At 41.7% G+C, this 23,619-nt stretch overlaps 1 protein-coding gene across 1 annotated transcript in view; it reads right to left on the bottom strand.

Moving 5' to 3' along the window:
- The window catches only part of EXOC5 (exocyst complex component 5), a 44,120-nt gene extending 21,011 nt beyond the window's left edge, over positions 1-23,109 (bottom strand). The window contains exons 1-4 of the mRNA XM_074956455.1: positions 22,981-23,109; positions 10,207-10,301; positions 7,509-7,656; positions 5,435-5,629 (exon numbers count right to left, since the gene is read on the bottom strand). Of these exons, the coding sequence (XP_074812556.1) occupies positions 5,435-5,629; positions 7,509-7,656; positions 10,207-10,301; positions 22,981-23,007 (465 nt within the window). The 5' untranslated portion in view covers positions 23,008-23,109. The remainder of the gene's footprint in view (positions 1-5,434; positions 5,630-7,508; positions 7,657-10,206; positions 10,302-22,980) is intronic.
- Positions 23,110-23,619: the final 510 nt, after the last annotated feature.

The following is a 23,619-nucleotide window of genomic DNA, read 5'->3' as shown; positions in this document are numbered from 1 at the left end:
TCCATGATGGTTTTGGAAGCTTTATTATTGCAGCCCTGGGAACCGGCGTGTACCTTGAGGGTGGGGGGTGTAAAGAAAATCCTAGCCACTGTGTTAAAACTGGGGCTGTCAAGTGATTAAAAAAAGTAATCGCAATTACTTTTTTTAATTGTGCTGTTAAACAATAATAGAATACAATTTATTTAAATATTTTTGGATATTTTCTACATTTTCAAATATATTGATTTCAATTACAGAATACACTGTGCTCTCTTTATATATATTTTTGGTTACAAATATTTGCACTGTAAAAAACAAAAGAAATAGTATTTTTCAGTACATCTAATACAAAGTACTGTAGTGCAATCTCTTTATCATGAAAGTTCAACTTACAAATGTAGAATTATGTACAAAAGAAACCTGAATTCAAAAATAAAACAAGGTAAAACTTTAGAGCCTACAAGTCCAATCAGTCCTACTTCTTGTTCAGCCAATTGCTCAGACAAACAAGTTTGTTTACATTTGCAGGAGATAACGCTGCCTGCTTCTTGTTCACAATGTCACCTGAAAGTGAGAACAGGCATTTGCATGGCACTGTTGTAGCTGGTGTTGCAAGATATTTACGTGCCAGATGCACTAAAGATTCATATGTCCCTTCATTCTTCAACCACCATTCCAGAGGACATGCATCCAAGCTGATGATGAGGTTATAATGATCCAAAGCAGTGCAGACCGACGCATGTTCATTTTCATCATCTGAGTCAGATGTCACCAGCAGAAGGTTGATTTCTTTTTTAGTGGCTTGGGTTCTGTAGTTTCCACATCAGAGTGTTGCTCTTAAGACTTCTGAAAGCATGCTCCAACCTTGTCCCTCTCAGATTCTGGAAGGCACTTCCGATTCTTAAACCTTGGGTCGAGAGCTGTAGCTATCTTTAGAAATTTCACATTGGCATCTTCTTTGCATTTTGTCAAATTTGCAGTGAAAATATTCTTAAAATGAACAACATGTGCTGGGTCATCCTCCAAGACTGCTATAACATGAAATATATGGCAGGATGCAGGTAAAACAGAGCAGGAGACATACAATTCTCCCCCAAGGAGTTCGGTCACAAATTTAATTAATGCATTTTTTTTTAAACGAGTGTCATCAGAATGGAAGCATGTCCTCTAGAATGATGGCTGAAGCATGAAGAGGCATATGAATCTTTAGTGCACCTGGCTCAAATATCTTGCAATGGCAGCTACGACAGTGCCATGTGAACACCTGTTCTCACTTTCAGGTGACATTGTAAGTAAGAAGAGGGCAGCATTATCTCCCATAAATATAAACAAACTTGTTTCTCTTAGCGATTGGCTTAACAAGTAGGAGAACTGAGTGGACTTGTAGGCTCTAAAGGAGATGGTATGATGGAATAACATGATTTTGGCAATTAATTGATCTTTAAATATTCATGGTAAATAGGCCCAATGGCCTGTGATGGGATGTTAGATGGGGTGGGATCTGAGTTACTACAGAGAATTCTTTGCTTGATAGCTGCTTTCAACTACCTGAAAGGGGGTTCCAAAGAGGATGGATCTAGACTGTTCTTAGTGGTAGCTGATGACAGAACAAGGAGTAATGGTCTCAAGTTGCAGTGGGGGAGGTTTAGGTTGGATATTAGGAAAAACTTTTTCACTAGGAGGATGGTGAAACACTGGAATGCGTTACCTAGGAAGGTGGTGGAATCTCCTTCCTTAGATATTTTTAAGGTCAGGCTTGACAAAGCCCTGGCTGGGATGATTTAGTTGGGGATTGGTCCTGCTTTGAGCAGGGGGTTGGACTAGATGACCTCCTGAGGTCCCTTCCAACCCTGATATTCTATGATATTCTATGATTTGCTGGGTATCTGGCTGGTGAATCTTGCCCATATGCTCAGGGTTCAGCTGATCGCCATATTTGGGATCAGGAAGGAATTTTCCTCCAGGGCAGATTGGAAGAAGCCCTGGGGTTTTTTTGCCTTTCTCTGTAGCATAGAGCACGGGTCACTTGCTGGAGGATTCTCTTCACCTTGAAGTCTTTAAACCATGATTTGAGGATTTCAATAGTTTAGACATAGGTGAGAGGTTTATCGCAGGAGTGGGTGGGTGAGATTCTGTGGCCTGCATTGTCCAGGAGGTCAGACTAGGTGATCATAATGATCCTTTCTGACCTTAATATCTATGAATCTAACAAAAAAACCTACATTTGTAAGTTGCACTTTCATGATAAAGAGATGGCACTACAGTACTTGTATGAGGTGAACTGAAAAATACTATTTATTTTGTTTATCATTTTTACAGTGCAAATATTTGTAATCAAAAATATGAAGTGAGCAATGTACAGTTTTTATTCTATGTTGTAACTGAAATAGATATATTTGAAAATGTAGAAAAACATCCAAAAATATTTAATAAATTTCAATTGGCATTTTATTGTTTAACAGTGCGATTAATCACGATTAATTTTTTTGTAGTTAATTGCGAGTTAACTGTGATAAACTGACAGCCCTAGTTAAAACCACCAACAAAACAATGATGCTAGATTTGACAGGATTAAGGAGATATGATCACCTTGTGGTCTCCCTGCCACTTCTGGTCTTGTGAGCTGGAAGAGGGCTCATAGGCACTACAATCATACAAATATTTTTATTTTTGCACAATTATTAACCAACTTCTTAAGTGAACGCCCAGAATTCAATATCACCTGTGTACAATACAGCCATAACAAATCAATTTTCCATGGCTTCTACTTCAATCCACACATTTAGTTTTTAATTAAATCAGACCTCAATGAACTGTGTTAAATCTAAATAAATACAGATGCTATAAAAAAAAAAGTTAAAGACTAGAAGTACCTAAAGAATTTAGAAAAATGTGGACTGAGATAAACAGGAGGAAGTTTTAATAAATAATTCAAGGTAATATATTTTAATCCATGTAAAGGACAAAACAGCAAAATGCTGATTACAGAGCGGTAATGCAGAGAAGGATTTGAAGATGACAGCAAACACATTAAACATGAGCACATGGTGCAATGATATTGCATAAAGAGCAAACACTAATCTGGGTATATCTGATAAAACTAAGAAGGTGATTATTTTATCCATCTTTAGAAAAGTGACATCTGGAGCACTTTGCTCACTTATAGGCTTCTCATTACAGAAAGAGGATTGGTTAAACATTCCCTCGAAAGCAGGGCAACAGAAGTGATGAGGAACAGAAGATATGCCTTCATAAAGAGGCTGAAGAAATTGGATACATACAGTTTGGGGAAGAGACTGCAAAGCAGAGATATGATATTACAGAAATAAAAATGTGGGAGAATTATTCAGAGTAGTTAAAAAGTGGCAAGATTGAAAGAACAATCCAAAAGTAGAAAAGAGAAAAAAATCCAACTAGACTTCAGGAAAGAATTTGGAAGCATGAGGTCAATAAGGCAATAAGGTTTACCCAGGGAAATCATCAAGGCACAATCATTAAGTGTCCAAGAAAGAAATTATTTTAACTGTGGTAAAACTGTTAGAGTAAACCCTGCACTTATGTGGGGATAATGCAAGAGTAACCCAGGAGGTGCCATTAGCCCCAAAAGCAGTGATACGTACAGAGACATTTGGCCTCTAAGATCATATAACAGACAAAACTATTGATATTTTATTTTTAGAGCGCACACAGAATTGGACTTAAATTGTTGTGGGTACAGGGTGATGGTAAAGCATATATCTAAGCAGGTTCTCCCTTATTCCTATAAACATTATCTCAATTTATTATTTGAATTAGGAAGTTACAGAGCACAATCAATATGCAAGCACCAGACTTACATGGTATCTACATAAGATTACTTGTACCTAGAAAACCTAGTTTTTACTCCCAGCTCTGCCACAGGCTTCCTTTGTGGCCTAAAGCAAATAGTTTGGCCTCTGCCTCATTTCTCTCCTTCACACCCACATCTGTAAGATGCAGATCCTACTTCACCGGATGATGTTAGAATTAATTCATGTTCATCAAATCCTTTCTCCACCTTAAAAATCTATTCAAATATTTTTGGATCTTCCAGTGTAAAGTGCTACGGAACTTCTAATTATAAATGGCATGAAAATACTAGCTACTTAACAATGACACTTACTGCAGTAGGCTGAAAAGTAACTATTCTAACCTGCGCTGTTCTATTTAAATCCCATGTTACCACATGGGATTTTATATGGGGGAGAATGGTAACCACTTTTTTAAAAAAATGTATGCAAGTTTTATTTGTGTCTAGCTTAGAAAGTTACAACATTTTGACAAATAACTTTTATATACAGATCTGGAAAAGGTTTTGCCTGCTTGTGATGCTTGCTTTTTTTTAAGTTTAAACCACTTCTCATTTTTCTTGAAAGACAGGAGCACTTTTTCACACAATCTCACTGATTAATGCAGAGTGCCAATCACCAATTACTGTATACCCACAATGATTCAAACAATACTGTGCAACTGGCTGCTACGGAGTATGGACATATGAAATGGTTAGTTTCTAATTTCCTTATGATATGTTTTCAGCTAAGCAGTAAGGGGATGACTATTAACACTGAGCTATGACTCACATCTCTCCCACAGGATGTATTTCAAGTAGAGCCAGCCATCCTTAACATTTTTGCCAGGCCTGCAAAATTAATTTTTGCCATCCCAAATGTAGCAACTCCTATCCACCATGCACACTATGCACAGTACTTTGGGTTAGTGTGATGATTCTTTGGGATACATCTCAAATGTAACATTCATTTTACATACTGCATGGAGTTCTCTCTGTGTCCTGTTTCCTGCAGCAGCTGGGCTCCACTTCTGCAGTTTGTTCCTTTCAGTCCCACTGGTCAGTTTATACTGATTTATGCTTTCACAGCGATCTTCGTAAGGAAGGACAACTAGAAACTTTCTTCTTTTCAGTTCTTTTAAGAAGTAACTCAGCTTTCATGTCTAATTTGCCCAAATCTTGGTGAGGGGAGAGAACACACTACCATAGGCTGTACGTAGCCCAAAAGCACACTCCAATTACAAGTATCCACAGCCAGTAAACTGGCCCAGCACAACAAAATCTCAGAAGTTGTGTTCAAAAACTTTATGGATTATTGGGTAGAATTGAAGTGAGGGAGGGGTTCAAAGAAAAAAAAGCAAGAGATTTCTGTGGGCATTCTAAAGCTGCCCTCTCAGCATTTTTCAAATCTCTTTAATTTCATAAAATGAAAAATGCCAACATTGCCAAATTAAGAATCACTGAATACAAATGCTTTATCAGCAATCTGCAGGCTAGTGTTGTTAATTTACATTTCAGAACAATGAAACTTTAAGAAGTCAGTCACTCACTGGTTTGAAGTCTGACCATGGTAAGTCATGGTAGCAGCTTGTAATTAGGGCAGTACTGCTTATTGCTTTGAACTGCTTTTATCCCGCTGACAGCTCTTACCTTTTCAGAGTTTGTAAAAACATCAGACTTCAGCTCTCCATCCAGAAACTCATTAAAGTATTTCATCAGTTTCTGAGCCTCCACAGCCCGTTGCCGTGGCGTGTTTACCCCCTCCAGTTGGTCACCAAGGTGACAGACCTTAGTTGCTACATAGCTGATGTGCTCATCTAGTTCTTGGAAATGTTGGAAGGCAACCTGGGAGAACACAGACATGCCTATAAAATACCCAATTTTTCCATTTACTGTACTTAAAAAAAGTAAACAATCGATTCTATCTAGTATCAGTCACAATGACAAGCAAACCAAACTGGACCCCTAAATTACAAGCTCAGTGCTCTCAGAGCAGGAGAGACAACTCCTGTGATGGGAAAAGAGATATATGCTTCATTTAGAGTGTACCCCTAGTTGCCCAGTGTTCACTTACTTGCTTTACACTTTTCTGAAGAGCCATATAACCCAGTGGTTCTCAACCCATGGCTGGTTTCCAGCCCAATCAGCACACAGCTGTGGCCCATGTGACATCCTCAGAGCCATACAGGTAGTATATATATCGTGTGGATGCAGCCCACATAACACAAAGAGCTGCATATGCAGCCCACAATGGTAAATAGGTTGAGAAACAAACACTGAAGATGAAAGGCAATAGTCTATAATCCGACCTGGGAATTTTAGTATTTTAAAACTAATAAAACAGGTAATGGCCCACTGCTCAGCTGATGTAAACTGATGTAGCTTTACTGAAATCAGTGAAGCTATGTTGATTTACACCAGCTGAGGATCCGGACCCATATCTTTTAGCAGAGATATTTATGTAAAATACCAAAAATAACTTGTAAAGTACCAAAACCAGATGTGACTTTAGTTACAAATGTGTATTGTACCCTAAACTTTGTCTTTCTCTATGCTAAAAGATATGGGGCCAAATCCACACACATACATACAGACTTCGTATGTATATGGTTTTAAATGAACATTTTCAGTTATGCATAAGATATTGCAAATAAGATTCACATTTTATAATTTTATTCTTAGTTGACTGATACTCACATCCCAGACTAGCACCCAAAATTTGGATTTGTAAAGACATAAGAATGCCCATAATAACCCAGTATCCTATCTTCTGATAATGGTCAATGCCAGATGATTCAAAGGGAAGTAACTGAACAAGACTGGCAAAACCACCTTCTGGCAGTCAGAGGTTTAGGGACACCCAGAGCATGGTGGGTTCAGGGTTGCATCCCTGAACATCTTGGCTAATAAGTTCATTGACAGGTCCATTAATGGCTATCTAATTCTTTTTTTAACCCAGTTATGCTTTTAGCCTTCACAACATCCCATGGCAATGAGTTGCACACATTGACAGAAAGATACCCCTACCTTGTGTTCTGCATGTTCCTGAGCAGCTCAATAGCAGTGGTGACTCTTGTTCATCACTATTTTAATTCTTACATAATTATGCTCCAAACACTTGACATGGCTGGCTGACTATTGGCACCTGGCCCTTGCACTCACTTCACTGTGGAAACATACCAGTCCTCATGCATTCTAGAAAGCAGGGCAGGGTTTGCTACTCAACAAAGCTTCACTCCATTATAAATGGGTTTCACTCTAGTACATAGCCATTAGCAACTACTGTTTAAGTACTGCATTTAAAATATATTATTTTCCTCCCATTTAATCCTCTCCCCTAGTAGATAGTTGCCAACAACTCCCAGGAGAATGGGGAGGAATTCCTAGCTCTTGGTTTTTTTGCAGAGGCTCCCAGCAAGGAATGAAGAGGAGCTGGTCTTGCTAAAGCTACTCGCACAGTGATTGAACATACGGCCTTCATGAGAACCCCTGCAGTTGCCAATACCTCCCGCAGGGGTTGAAGAGCCCAGCAATCCCTGAAGTAAAGACCTGTTTTACATATAAGACTAAGACACACACACTTTTTTTTTTTTTTTAAACGAGAACTGTTTACAGAGATCTGATTGCAAATTATGGTCCCACAGTATTGAGAATTTTTGTATAGGATAACACATTTTTCAATAGCTTTTATAATTTAATACTGACTATACACCTTAGTTCTTACCTGGTTGCTTTTCTGCAGCTCTTGTACTTTCTTGGCAAATTCCTTGGCTTCTTTTTGGCAATGCTGTTCTAACTTCTCCACCTTTCTTTGAATCCTTTCATCCATTACCTGTAGTTCTTGGATATGATTTACAAATTCTTCTAATAATCTGATTTAAAAAATGATGATTTGATAAAGCAGATTTTAGTATGAAAAGGTTTATCTTACTACAGTAAAAACATATTAAAGGCACAGGCCTAAGAAACCCACTGATCTGCAGGCAGCGGGAAGCTTTCTTTGGCTAGTGATTGAACCTAAGGTATCAATCTCTGTAGAATTGAAGCTTCTGGCTTTTTTTTAAATTACATTTATAGCTCTTACACCTGTGCATTTCATATTTTTATACAGATATAGATATAGCAGCTTGGAAAAAAATTGCCAGGCACTTACTAGCCCAAGGACTTGTCTCCATTAGGGATTTTTACAATGGTTTTCTTGCACCAGTGCAAAAATTCCTAATGTAGACAAACACTAGGCCTTCTCACCAAGGTGAAAAATGTAAGGAATAAAACAGCCACAGGACTAACCCTAATAACAAAAGACAAATGAAAGATCAGGGAACTCTGCATCTGGGGAAATGCTGGATTAGCCGAGGAGAAGGTGATGGCATTTCTTCCAGGATGCTGTTCCTGGACCCTGTTTGGAGGATCCACTTTTTCATATTAGCCTCTGGCAAGTAAGTGTCCAAATAATTTGAAGCCCTTCCAACCTGATCCAACTACTAGAAGGGAGAAGGAGCACACACTCTCTGCTCACTTCTCCCATCCCAAAGAGTCTCCAGGCAACTGTGAAGTGAAGGAAGAGTGGTATCTCTGCTATTCTACCCTTCCTGTGCCTCCTCCCAGTGAGTAGCTCCAGAGCCTACCTCCTCTGAGGCTTATAGCTTTTCCATCAAGCAGCTGCATGAAACTGACCTGATTCTTGTCAGTTTCACCACTACTCCCACTGGTCTGAATGTCAGTGTTTACTGCTGCTAAGACTGACCAGCTTTCACTTAACTGCAGCTTCGCAAAGTTACGAGCAGAAGCAGTACTGGAGTTGTCTCTGCACACTGCATTAGTTTATATACTGTTCACATTTCAAAAGCCATCATTGTAACTGTAAGGACTAAAAAAAAAAATCTTAACTTATTAAATGTTAGATTGTGCAGAAGTTCATGAAACTTACCCACCATGGGCAATATGGTAATGCTGCCATGTTATTATTCTTGAAAATCTAAGCTTATGGTTATGAAAGTAATCTTTAAAATGTGGCCTGAACGTAAACCACTGACACAATGACTATTGTTTAAAAATAATGACTCAGAAGTGTGAACCTCTTCCATTCATTTCAATGGGTAACTTCAGTTCTCAAGTCTAATTCCAGGGACAGGACCATTCTAGAAACCCCCATCCCAACTGCTGCAGCTGTCATGGAGGATAGGTCTATCAATGGCTATTAGCCAGGATGGGCAGGGACGGTGTCCCTCACCTCTGTTTGCCAGAAGCTGGAAATGGGCGACATGGGATGATTACCTGTTCTGTTCATTCCCTCTGAAGCACCTGCCATTGGTCACTGTCGGAAGACAGGATACTGGGCTAGATGGACGTTGAATCTGACCCAGTATGGCCTCTCTTATGTCCAAAGGACTGGGCTTCTCACTAGGGGGTTGTCACTGAACCTTATTAATGAAGCCTCTATCTTGGTCTTTCATATGTACCTCTGGCTAGAATGGGCTTGTCCACATGTGGAGATATCTAATTCCATGTGCAGACCTTCTTTTTGTGGAATAAGAGTGCTTTGTTCCTCTTTAGCTTGATCTACTGTAGATTAAGTTAAACAGGAACCAGACACACTTAATCCAGAATGTGGGAATTCACACATGGAATTATTCAGGAATAGCTATTGTGCTCTACCTTAATCCAAGTTAATTTAGGTCTACCCTAAATTGAGTCCTACTGAGCACTCCTAAATTGTGACTAAAAAAGGAAGAAGGGACACCCACCCACCCCCAAAATACTCATACTCTAGTCAGTGATGGCTTTAAGAACAGCACTGGTGAGAGTAAAGTCATAATGAACAGCACTGATTGAAACATGGATTCTTTTCAACATATCAGAAAATCAAAATTGCTTAAGCCAACATGGCCTTCCTCATGCTAACCAGGGTAACAAATGAATATTTTGTGGAAGATGCTGAGACACCACAACAATGCTCCATCCTATAAAAACCAAAATGGTACAGAATATTTTCACTCCCCTCCCCCCCGCCAAGGGTATTGCTACATAGAATTTTTACTTAATTGACTTTACTTGGTGATTAAAGTTATTAACACATGAAAAAGAAGGCTGGCCTTGTTGCCTAAGGACACTCCTCAACCCACCTCTCCCTCTTGACCGGACAAAATTACCACTGCCAAAGCATGAGGCCAAGTAGAAGCCATTCCCTTTTATTTAAAAAGGGATTTCCCTGCTCATTTCTTACTGCTATATTTTTTTCCCTAAATAAAATTGTTCTGAAAGTTCATTAAAAATCTGGCTTGTGGTCACATATTTTAGCAATTCTCCCAGTTGGAGATCTTCTTGGATACATGCCGACATTGCACATAGCTCTGTTACAGATGTAAAAAACAATTTGAATAATTAAAGATTGTTAAAACAAATTATACATTTTCATTTACCTTTTGGGATCAAAAGCTTCTGCGCCACCTCTGGAACCTCCTCCAGGAGTTCTCCATGCCAGGCGTTCAATGTACTCATCTGCCACAAAAGGCTCCTAGCCACAGAATAAAGACTCTTTACAATGTGCCACAGTGGGTAATTTACTAAGTTGCAGTTTTCACATCATTACGAAAGTGGTTAAAAACTCCGTTGCAATAAAGGCCATACACAGTGTTGACAGTAACCATCACCTTTCTTGTTTATATATTTAATCTACAAATCTACAAACCATATAAGAATGGTATACTGAACATCTAATTCAAAGATTGCCAAACTATGGTCTGTGCGCTACTAGTGATCCACAGAACAATTGCTGGTGGTCTGCGAAGAGCTAACTGTTAACAGGGTGCTGGCTCTTCTTGCTTCCAGAGGAGACAAAAAGACCAGAGGCAAGGGAAGGATACAAAGAAGAGCAAAGTGGACAGTGTGATTAATTTCAACAAAAGCAGACAATGCCAATTATCGTTTTTCAAAAAGGACAACATACTTGGACAGCTAAAATACAAATTTACTAAAATAACTTTCCCTTAAAAATAAATGCTGTACCTGCCAGAGACATTACACAACAGTGAATGGGAGGGAAGACAGATTATTTCTCCGTTCATTCGATTAAGATGCAGTCCCCACTAACTAAAACTTACAATTCTCTTTTTTTAAAAAACAGTTACTCTTATAACAAATATTGAAAAATACACAATTTAGTGACACCCAGCCTCCTTTAAATCAGTATATTACTCACCATTTCTACCCCAGTGCTACATTAGCAGCCATAGTCTCATGAATCCCAAGAGTTCAACATTAACCCTTTATGGGCCCAGTAACATACATAGGATCAGGATCTTCCCTTACCCCATTTGAAAGCTTTCAGATGATATATAGTATTAGTTCTAGTACTAACATATCTTGAGATAGTCACTCAAATAGAGTCAGAACAAAAGTAGAAGGAAAGTAGAATTTTAATGTTTGATACTTGAAATAGAAATGTCTGCTTTCCAACTATTAGTTCATCAGACGCATTAAAATGATTTCTGGTTGCTCAAACTAGCTAAGTTGTTTTGGCACTAGTCCAAGACTTTAAGTAGCAACTCCCAAAATTCTGACCAGAGTAATACTGTGACTTATCCATAAGTAAACAGAAAAGCTCTAAATACACATTTTAATACACTGATACAGACTTTACATGTTGAAATGTGTCATCTGACAGAACACACAAGCTCCTCCCCTCCCACATGGCACTTAAGTGATACTGTGAGTTAGGAGCCTTTGCCTTTCAAGTTCGAGGCCTGGTCTATATTACAAAATTCAGTTGACATAAGCCACCTTGCAGCGACCAAGTTGTGCACGTGTCTTCACTTAAATGCATCTCCCACTGATGTAAGCGTCCCCTTACAGCAATGCAGTAACAGTAACATCACCGCCCAAACCAGCATTGTGCCATGGTCAATATACAGAGGTTGATGCAGTGTGAGCACAAACACTGCATTACCTTTGTTGATCCTAACAGTCCTCCAGCAACTGTCCCACAGTGCCCGACACTGACCGCTCTGCTTACAATGAACTCCACTGCTCAGGGTCATGGAGACCAGCAGTCAATCCCCACCACTATGGTTTTAAAGCTCCACAAATGTTTGAAATGCTTTGAAATGACTGTCCAGCTGGGCAAGCACACCTAGTAGTCTCCATTATTGTGTATAACTAGCTGAGCATGCCAGCCTCAGTATCTGGATGCGCTTGCCTGGAGTAGACAGGAGATATTTAGTTGGGGATTGGTCCTGCTTTGAGCAGGGGGTTGGACTAGATGACCTCCTGAGGTCCCTTCCAACCCCGATATTCTACGATATTGGATCTCCTGGGCCTGAGGGGAGAAGCGGCTTTACAGGCACAGCTACAGACCAGCAGTAGAAATGTGGACATCTATAAGCAGATTGTGCGTGAACGTGAAGGAACTGCAGCAGTCATACTGGAAGCCAATAGCTGATCTGGTGCTGAGCTGCAGAACTCCGCTTTTACAAAAAGCTGCATACCATACTTGGCAGAGACCCCATCACCACCCCACAGACCACCATTGATACTTCATAGACTCAGACTTTAAGGTCAGAAGGGACCATTATGATCATCTAATCTGACCTCCTGCACCACACAAGCCACAGAATCTCACCCACCCACTCCTGCAATAAACCTCTCACCTATGTCTGAGCTATTAAAGTCCTCAAATCATGGTTTAAAGACTTCAAGGTGCAGAGAATCCTCCAGCAAGTGACCCGTACCCCACACTGCAGAGGAAGGCGAAAAACCTCCAGGGCCTCTTCCAATCTTCCCTGGAGGAAAATTCCTTCCCAACCCCAAATATGGGGATCAGCTGAACCCCGAGCATGTGGGCAAGACTCACCAGCCAGACACCCAGCAAAGAATTCTCTGTAGTAACTCAGATCCCACCCCATCTAACATCCCATCACAGGCCATCGGGCCTATTTACCACAAATAGTCAAAGATCAATTAATTGCCAAAATCATGTTATCTCATCATACCATCTCCTCCATAAACTTATCGAGCTTAATCTTGAAGCCAGATAGGTCTTTTGCCCCCACTGCCTCCCTTGGAAGGCTTTTCCAGAACTTCCCTCCTCCAATGGTTAGAAACCTTCGTCTAATTTCAAGTCTAAACTTCCCGATGGCCAGTTTATATCCATTTGTTCTTGTGTCTACATTGATACTGAATCTCCCAGGAGCCTGAGGCACAGGCATCTGAATTGAACAGTGAGGACAAGAAGGTGGTGGAAGATGATGAGGGATGTGCAACCGGGGGACCTAGCTATGATGTGAGCCAAAACCTGTTTGAGACTCAACCACAGTCCAGTCAGGCCCGGCAGTCACACACACAGGTGAGCCCAATGTGGGGGAAGGAACCTCAGGTAAGTGTATAAATGTATTTTCCATGACAATGGTTTACTGATGGAGCCCCCAACTTAACATGACACAACTATTGACTTTTCATTAATTTATTTGTACTAGAAGAGGGAGCAGTAAAACAAGAAGTAGAGTTATCTGCTTTTCATTCCCCTGTAGAGTTAGGCGGGGGGAGTGAAGGCGTGTAGAGCAATTTGTTTATTTACACAGGTATGTCCCTTAAATCCTCCTGAGAGATCTCAATGAAACTTTCATGGAAGTACTCTGCTATCCTCTCCAGAAGGTTTCGAGGGATGGCAGCCTTTTTTCTTCCTCTCCAGTAGGATACTTTCCCCACTAGTCGGCAATAACTTTGGCAGGCACCATTGCAATACACAGGCTAACAACACACGGGCCCAGGCAGCTTCAGGTCACCAGCAGCAGCTGTGCGCTCTGTGTCTTTGTCACCCTCAGGAGTGAGATATCAGCTAAAATCACTCTCACCTATGGAAAATGGGGCCAGTATTCAGGGCTGTTGCCCTATACTTGTCATTTCATGTAATTGACCAATTCCCTCCCCTTTTTCCTCATTCTTGAAGGCCAGTCTCACCATGGCTGGTGCTGCGAGTAGCATAGGATTGCCAATTTTGGTTGGACATATTCCTGGAGATTTAATCACAACATAATCTTTAAAGATTAATCTTTAATTCCTGGAGACTCCAGGCCAATAGTGGAGAGTTGGCAACCATAAAGTGGCACCGTGCACAAGCATTCTGAAGCAGAAGTGTCAGTGAGCATAAAACTTGCTTAAAACTTTAGCGCAACAAGGGAAGGGAGTTCTGAATCTTAACTTTCGCTTTCCATTGACGATGGTAACTGACAATGGGTGTGTTTATTTGTAGCTGCTATCGTAGCAGTCTTGAGGGTTCGGCCTCCACACCCACAGAGTGCCTGAGAAGAGATAAGAAGGAGAAAGAAGAGGACTTGGGATGACAAATTCAGTGAGATTCTGCAAGCCGGTGCTGCATCACACCACGAGCAGAGGACCTGGGGTAAATAATGCAGACTGTAGGGAAAAGGAAAGAGAGGACAGTAAAAAAGGTTCAGGAGTCACAGTAGGAAAAGATAGGTAGATGCACCAGGACACAGTGGGGCTTCTCCAGCAGCAAACACAACTGCAAACTCTTGTGGTTCAACAATCATGGGCTCACCTCCACCTGCAGTACCCGGAGAACTCCATTATAGCACCTCCCTACACTCCCCTCAACATTCCACATGGCATCAGAGGCTGCATCCCTACCCCTACCACTCCACACCAAGGGACATTAAGGACAACCACAGCTTCACATACACTGACGTGAGAGCGCCCTGGTTGTTGTATGTGCAGCTAAAATGGATATGAACATTCTTTCCCCTTCTTAAACTCTGTTCCTAAGTTTTTAACATATTTGATTTTAATTTGCACAGAATTTTTTTTGCACTGTATTGGTTAGTAAAATCCTATTGTTTGGAAAATAATTCATCTTTATTAGTTCCCAACATATGCTGCAGAATGCCTAGTGGTATTGAAAACACCAACTTACTTGTTACTGTACAGTGTGACAACTCATAGGATCAGTGACAAAAAACAGCATAATAAACATAATTGTACAACAAAAAGAACAGGAGTGCTTGTGGCACCTTAGAGACTAACAAATTTATTAGAGCATAGGCTTTCTTGGGCTACAGCCCACTTCATCAGATGCATAGACTGGAACATATAGTAAGAAGATACATATACACACATAAGTTGGAAGTTGCCATACAACCTGTGAGAGGCTAATTAGTTAAGATGAGCGATTATCAGCAGGAGAAAAAAAACTTTTGTAGTGATAATCAAGATGGCCCATTTAGACAGTTGACAAGAAGGTGTGAGGATACTTAACTTAGGGAAATAGATTCAATGTGTGTAATGACCCAGCCACTCCCAGTCTCTAGTCAAACCCAAGTTAATGGTATCTAGTCTGCACATTAATTCAAGCTCAGCAGTTTCTCGTTGGAGTCTGTTTTTGAAGCTTTTCTGTTGCAAAATTGACACCCTTAAATCTTTCATTGAGTGGCCAGAGAGGTTGAAGTGTTCTCCTACCGGTTTTTGAATGTTACGATTCCTGATGTCAGATTTGTGTCCGTTTATTCTTTTGAATAGAGACGGTCCGGTTTTGCCAATGTACATGGCAGAGGGGCATTGCTGGCACATGATGGCATAGATCACATTGGTAGATGTGCAGGTGAACGAGCCCCTGATGGCGTGGGCTGTGATTAGGTCCTATGATGGTGTCACTTGAATGAATACGTGGACAGAGTTGGCATCAGGCTTTGTTGCAAGGATAGGTTCCTGGGTTGGTGTTTTTGTTGTGTGGTTGCTGGAAAGTATTTGCTTGAGGTTGAGGGGCTGTCTGTAAGTGAGGACTGGTCTGTCTCCCAAGATCTGTGAGAGTGATGGGTCGTCCTTCAGGATAGGTTGTAGATCCTTGATGATGCGCTGGAGAGGTTTTAGTTGGGGGCTGAAGGTGACAGCTAGTGGCGTTCTGTTATTTTCTTTGTTGGGCCTGTCCCATAGTAGGTGACTTCTGGGTACTCTTCTGGCTCTGTCAATCTGTTTTTTCACTTCACCAGGTGGGTATTGTAGTTTTAAGAATGCTTGATAGAGATCTTGTAGGTGTTTGTCTCTGTCTGAGGGATTGGAGCAAATGCGGTTGTATCTTAGAGCTTGGCTGGAGACAATGGATCATGTGGTGTGTCCTGGATGGAAGCTGGAGGCATGTACAACAAGCACCACAAAATTAATAGGTGCATTGACAGTGTAATATTCATAGATATACATCAAGCACCAAACAGCTCCTAACAGGCCCCAAAAACCACAGTACACCACAGTGCATTACTGTTGCTCACTGTTAAAGTGCTCGTTCAAAGCCCGAGCTGTATAACTCCATGTTGAACTCTTTTAATAGCCCTTGTGTCTGGCTGTTCAAGCTCAGCAAATAGCAGCTCCATCTCTACCATCTGCCATGGCTAAAAGTTTTCACCCTTTGCTTCACAAGTATTATGCAGTACATAGCAGGCAGCTACAACCATGGGGATGTTTTTCTCACTGAGATCCAATCTTGTGAGTCAAGGACACCAGCATTCCTTCAATCTACAAAAGCACATTCAGTTGTCATTCTTCATCCACTCAGTTGGTAGTGGAATCTTTCCTTGGTACTGTCAAGTTGGCCTGTATATGGCTTCATGAGCCTGGGGAACAAGGAGCAGGCTGGTCCCCAAACATCACTAATGGCATTTCAATCATAGCTAATGGTAATCCACCAGTCAGTAAAGAAAATCCCTGCCTGTAGCTTTCTGAACAGTCCTGCATTCTTAAAGATGCGAGTATCATGCAGTTTCCCTGATCAGTCAACATTGATGTCAGTGTCCCCATAGCAGAAAAGTAGCCCTTTCTGTTGTTGTACTCTGTGTAAGTAAGTTTGAGTGCTTTGTCAAGTCTGGTTATAAAATTCCAAAAGTAACTGGGATTTCACCACATCTCTAGAAAGACTTCTCAACAAACTAGTACATCTCAGTGTCAAAGTTTTTACTGATATGCAGACTGTCTTCGCTTTTTCAGATTCATCCCATTAGCTCTAAATTAAAATCCTGTGTATTATACTAAATTTAACTCCTCTTCCCTGATCTTTATTATCCAAATATTTGTGAAGATGTTTCCATCTTTATTCATAGTTTTTAATTTTTTCTTCATAAGTCAATCTCTTCAGCTTCTTAGCCATTTTGTGACTCTTCCCTGAGGTTTTTCTGTAAAGATGTGCTAGGCACCTCCAATATAGGTAAGAAGTCCTTTCCCAAACAGCTTGCAGTCCAGTTGCAGCTACCTCATTCAGTGATGTGGTGTTCCAAACTGAGTACAATATTCTAGGTGATTCATACCACAGCCACACAGAGAAGAACTGTTACCTCCTGTTTTCTTGACGTGACATCTTTGCATATGCATCCAAAAAAAAAAAAAAAAAAAAAAATCACATTGTAAGATGTGGCGGCTACCAAAAAAAAAAAAGCCAGTTTGTCTAATGTGCTAACCTCTATTACTTCTACAATCTTTCAGCGTTACTGCTTTCTAGGTTTCTCCTTCCCCTCAAGTAAGTGTGTTTCAAATAATTTTTCCCTGAAGATTCATTAGCTTGCAAACTTACTTTATTTTACAAAAACTATTTTAAAAAAGCCTAAAGTAATGTGAATAGAAATGTCTTCTTGTGATTTTGTGTGTCAAATTCTTCAACTATTTGTTAAGCATTGACTGTGCTCAGCACTGCACAAGGCAGTTCCTATACCATGGATCTTACAATCTAAACACACAAACAGTTTTAGATAAAAGTTTTTTCCATGTGACCTGACACATAAGAATACAAGGTAAACACTCAGATTTCATTGAGAGAGAGAGAGGTTTCAGTACATTTTACATTTGAGAATATTGCAGGGACTAAAATGCACATCAGTACATAATGTATAATATGACTCAAGCCCACAAACAGTACTGAATTTGAAATCATTCAATATGGTATGTGTGGGTGTTTTTTGGTTCTTCGGAGTAATATTTTCAAGGGAAAGCAACTTGATATCTAATCAAATTTTTAACATAAGTTAAAACTACATTAATGTAGCAGACAAGTCCTTTTACCTCCTGGCCAACTTTGGTAATTTTACATTCACATTTTCTTCTCCCCATTGTTGTGTGAAAGTTACACACACACACAAGGGAAATACAAAGTATTGATCAATGCATAAAGTAAACTTAGAAAATAGATTTTCCCGCCAATCTTTCAGTTATAGTAATTTTAGAAGTTAGTGAGCTGTAGCTTATGCTCAAAAAGCATCACTGTCCAATCTTTCTGCCTCTTTAAAAACAAGCAAACAAAATAACATAGCTTTTAATCATCAACAACAAAAAGAATACTAGTACTGAATTATCTGTTGCTGCTTCTCTTTTGGCAAGAATTAGAATAGTGGAAAGTATTACATAAAAGCTCAAACAGCTGTGCAATAAAAGTATCTAGAGCAATCTGATGGCTGAGTAAGCATTTTATATTTCCTTTCCACAGTTGCAGAAAACAACAACATTTACTGTAAATGTCATTTCTAAGCACCCAATCCATTAAAGTGATATCATCAGATGAACTCTAACAGGCATTTTCTGTGCAGCTTTGAACCTCCCTCTAGCACCAAAGCAATATATGGGACCATATCTATATGGCCAAAACAACCAAATTTAATGACAACTGTGGTTGAATTGGGCAATAATGTGGCTTGGTCTGGCCTGGGCAAATGGAACCAAACTGGATCAAACCATGTTAAAATCCAGCTCAGCCATAATCATGACTGAACTCTATTTTGGCTCAGTAAACAGATCGATCCTTCACGTCCCCTCCGGCTCATCAATTTTCACTAAATCCCTGTCCACACCAGTGCACATAATCAGGTTGAAAATAGCTCTCAAACATAGTCTGCCCAAATGTGGCAGTAACACATCTTCCTCTATCTATGTTCAACCCAATTACCACCATAAGATGCATCACTTTTCAAATTCAAACACTAGTAGGAGGGTTCCCACAAGCAGCTTATTGACTAACAGTCATTTAAAAAGCTATTACAACTTCTTATTTGCTTAAGTGGACAGAAAAATAGACCATATAGCTGTATTAGGGAACAATGTTTCAAACCTGGTATCTAGGGTAAGGCTTCATCTACACACTACAATTTCAACATGGCTGCTATATAGATATCAAATTCTGGTACATGATAGATACCAAATTTTGCCATCTGAAATGGAAATTCCACAACACAAAGAAAAAGGAAGCAAAACTTAACAGTAACATCTACTTCCTGGGCAAATGCAAGAAACAAAACATTATCAATAACACTCTGACCACTACATACAACTCCAAATACACTGAACAGCTCTGCAGCAGGACTTCAGAAAAACTGAGGAACCATCTCTTGTACCTTACATACTCCAGAAGAGACGACCTCAAACAAGAAATGATCACATACTCCCATACACTGGAAGGAAAAGAACAACAACAGGACAACTACCTGGGGATTATGCAAAAAAAAACACCTATCAAAAAACCTGATGACAGCCATCCAACACCAAAACAAAAAGCAAAACCAACTAGAACAACTCCACAACCCCACAGAACCCCAACACCCCATCATCATCATTTGTCAAGACCACCCCTAACCCGAGCTGAATTATCTTTAGTCTCCAAGGAGCTGAACTTCTGCCGCACCATAGAAACTGATACCATACTAACATGGAGAATTAGAAGAATTCTTTTGCAGACCCATCCTCAACGAATTATTTCACAACGAAGAGACAACCCACAACTAACATCTTCACCAACAGGCATAAAAAAGAATCATCTGACTGGATACCCCACAGTGATGAAATCACACACTTTATCATTACATTGATTGCTTTAGGAAAATTGACTGTGAAATCCGTAAACTTTACATCCACCACAATCTCTCTACCGCTGAGAGGACAGCTACACAGTCCCTGAAATCATCAGTGATCAAACCAGGAGACAAAGGAGAGACATGTCAGTTCTCAACCATGATGACTACGTTAACAAGACAAAACAACAACTCTCTGACACCACCTACTATAAAGAAGTCAAAGAACACCCCATACCACAATTCACACAGGAACTTAAGGATATCACCAAGTCCTTCAACTCCAAGAGAAACTCTACAACTTCATTTCCCATGAAGCCACCCGAGGGACCCTCCACATGCTTCCCAAGATACACAAACAAGGGAACTTAGGCAGATCCATCTTACCTGGTGATGGCACTTATTGGCAGATGATCGGGACTCAGAAACCATCCTCAAACTACTCACCACACAAAGGGCCAGCTTCCTCCAAGACACAACTGACTTCCTCCAGAAACTCCACAACATTCATAATTTCCCTCAAATCATCGTCCTTGCACCATGGATGTCACCTCCCTACACACCATTCCCCTTCATAATGACGGCATTGCTGCCTGCCTCAAATATCTACAAGACAATGGACAACACTCAGATAACCACTCCAAACACACCACCAAACTCATCCATTTCATCCTCACCCATAACAATTTTACGTTCAACGACACTTCGACCAAACCATGGGAACAGCCATGGATACTAGGATGGCTCCCCAATATGCCATCCTCTTCATGGACCACTTTGAGGAAGAATTTGTGGCCAAATATACCACAAAAGCAATGATATGCCTGAGATACATCAATGATATTTTCATCTTCTGGACAGATGACCTACAGAGAACCACTCCAACTGCACACACCTAGTTGTCACCTACACCTCACACTGCAACCCATATGGGGTATCATTAAACAGTTACAACCTATACTCAGTGGGGACCACATCTTGAAAGAAATTTTCTCCAACCCACTCTTCTGGCCTTCAAACAACCCCTCAACCTCTCCAAGCTCATCATCAGAAGCAACCTCCCCACAGGACCAACTCAAAGCAGCACCAGACCCTGCCAGAACAGATGCAAAACCTGAAAACATATCTCCATTGCTATGATGATCAATACCCCCCACAAGACATCTTTCAAGATGTCTATCACAACATGTGGAGTAGTTCATCCAGTGCACTAAATGTCTCGATAACAACTATGTGGGTGAAACCAGACAATAACTACACTCTCAAATGAACTCGCACAGAAAAATGATAAAAGATAAATAAGTCACCCATGGGTGAACACTTTTCACAAAACCATCACTCCATAGCTGACCTCTCAGTCCTCATCCTCAAAGAAAACCTACACAACACCTTCAAAAGATGAGCCTGGGAGCTTAACTTTGCAAGATACTAAAAATCATGAACCCATTAAAGACACTGGATTTATGGCTTATTACAATAATCTAACCACCCCTTTTTTGTCCTATGATTGTAGGCGTATTAACAGGCCATTTCCCCTTGAATGGTCTCTGACAATATGTGTTAGCTGCTTATACTAAACAATCTGCTCCACCTTGTATTTAGCTGTGACACTCTGAGTACCTTCCCCACACGTGAAGAGGAGTGCTTTGTTGCTCGAAAGCTTGTCTCTCTCACCAATAGAAGTTGGTCCAATAAAAGACATTACCTCATTAATTTCATTTGGTGGCCCCTAGTTCTCATATTATGGGAACAAGTAAATACTCTTCCTTATTCACTTTCTCCACACCACTCATTATTTTATATACCTCTGTCATATCCCCCCTTAGTCTCCACTTTTCCAAATTGAAAAATCCTAGTCTCTCTAATCTTTCCTCATATGGGACCCGTTCCAAACCCCTAATCATTTTAGTTGCCCTTCTCTGAACCTTTTCTAATGCCAGTATATCTTTTTTTGAGATGAGGAGACCACATCTGTATGCAGTATTCAAGATGTGGGCGTACCATGGATTTATATAAGGGCAATAAGAATTCTCCATCTTATTTTCTATCCCTTTTTTAATTATTCCTAACTTTAACTAAATTAATGTTGTCTTCAGGCTGAGGGGCAAACGTATTTTTCCAGACACAATTATAAACTAAAGGGTGCAAATATATGGCTCCTTAATGTAGTTATAACACAGTGTTTCAACATTGTGTTTTTCTTTTGATACAAGCCAGAAAAAAGTGTTATAACATGGATCAGTCATAAATATGATTCACAATGTATCTGACTCAAATACAGTAGCAGAATAACTATTCCCAGGGCCAGGGTTAATGCAAATGTTCCCAAATTGGTCCACGGAACATTTCCAGGTGATGTGTGAAGCAAGTGCTGGGTACTTGATGCTGACTTGCCTCCATGCAATGTCAAATGGAGATGGTCATAAGAACAATATCGCTACTACAACGGTCCTCATACCATGAAAAAGTTATATTATTTATAGCACCTAGAAGCGCTAGTCTTGGACCCCAGTACTAAGTGTTATACAAACAAATAGCAAAGAGTCAATGCCTGGCCCCAAAGAGTTTACAATCCAAGTATAAAAGAAGACACAACAGGAATTTCTTTGTTGGGGCCCTCACTGCACCGAACCCAACACAGCCACCACTATTTTTCCTTTCTATCCATTTCCCCATCCTTTTATATCTATTCTTTTCCCAGCACAGCAACCCCTTCTCAAGGTCTGCTTTCATTTCTATGTTGTTTCCCGTTCCATCACCTGTGTATGAAGTTGAAAGCTGCATGCTGTTTAGAGTGGGACAGGAGAATTTATTTTTGACAGCCAAGACAGAACTGAGTTTAGGCTGAGCTCACAACACTGGACATCTCCGTTTCTCCAGCAACCAGCTACGCCAGGGACGAGCACAGAAGGAAACCAGCCCCCAGGGACTCAGGTGTCTCGGCTTTCGCCACCACTCCTCTCCTGAGGGCTGCGGCACCCATCTATTCTAGCGCCCGCCGCCCGTGGGGCTGAGCCCCAGGGGAGGGAATACTAATTGGGGGAGAGGCAATCCCACCCACTGTGCCCTCTGCTTCACCTCAGATCAGACACCAAACGGACCTCAGCGTGACCTCCCCCACCGCTGCCTGCCAACCTGTTGAGCCTCACATCATCCCCAGGACCTAAACCCCCAGCCCCAGCGGACCCCCAGCCCGACCCCCCTTCCCGGCCCCAGAAGACCCCCAGCCCCACTCCCCCTGCAGCCCCAGAGGACATCCCCCACTCCCGGCCCCAGAGGACACCCTCCTTCCCCGGCCCCACTGCCCCTCCAGCCCTAGGCCCCAGAGAACCCCCCCGCCCCTCACCCAGGGCCGCCCCGACCCACCTCGAAGAGCTCGGCAGTGGCGGCCATGTCTGTGTTTGTGTCTGTAGCGGCCGCAGCCCCGAGCTCCGCCTCACCGAGCCCCTCACGCCCCGCCGCCGCCGCCGCCGCCCATTGTGCCCCTGACAGGCCCGCGCCGCGGCACCGCCCCCGCCCGCCGGAAACGGGCCTGGCCTGCGCAGAGGAGCCGCAGCCCGCGCGGTGCGCAGCGCCCGGCCCGGAAGGGCGGGAACGTCCCGCCCCCCGATTTGCGGTCCGCCATCGCCGGGCGGCGCCTCAGTCGGTCCTTCCGCCGGGCAGAGAGCGGCAGTGGGGTGGGGGTGCCCCGGGGCCTGCTCTGGCTTGGGGGGCTGCGGTTGGGCAGAGGCCAGGGGAAGGGGCCTGCTCCGTCTTGGGGCGGGGGCGGCTCTGTTTTGGGGGGCTGGGCAGGTGCCTGCTCTGACTTGGGGGGCTGGGGCTTGGCAGAGGCCAGGGGAAGAGCTCCCGGTTTGGGTCCGTAGGCTCTTACTGGGGGGCAGAGGAAGAGGGTGTTCCTGGTCTGGGTGGGGAGGGGACAGAGATTGGGGGGGGGAAGCTTCTGCTTTGGGGGGGGCATTTTCCAGCAAAGGGGCTTTCCCCTGGGTGGCTTGTGGGGGTGCCTGT

This window comes from Natator depressus, chromosome 6 (assembly GCF_965152275.1).
Source record: "Natator depressus isolate rNatDep1 chromosome 6, rNatDep2.hap1, whole genome shotgun sequence".
Classification (NCBI taxonomy): domain Eukaryota; kingdom Metazoa; phylum Chordata; order Testudines; family Cheloniidae; genus Natator; species Natator depressus.
The sequence above is the reverse complement of the archived record's forward strand: the minus strand, read 5'-3'. Positions and strand labels throughout refer to the sequence as shown.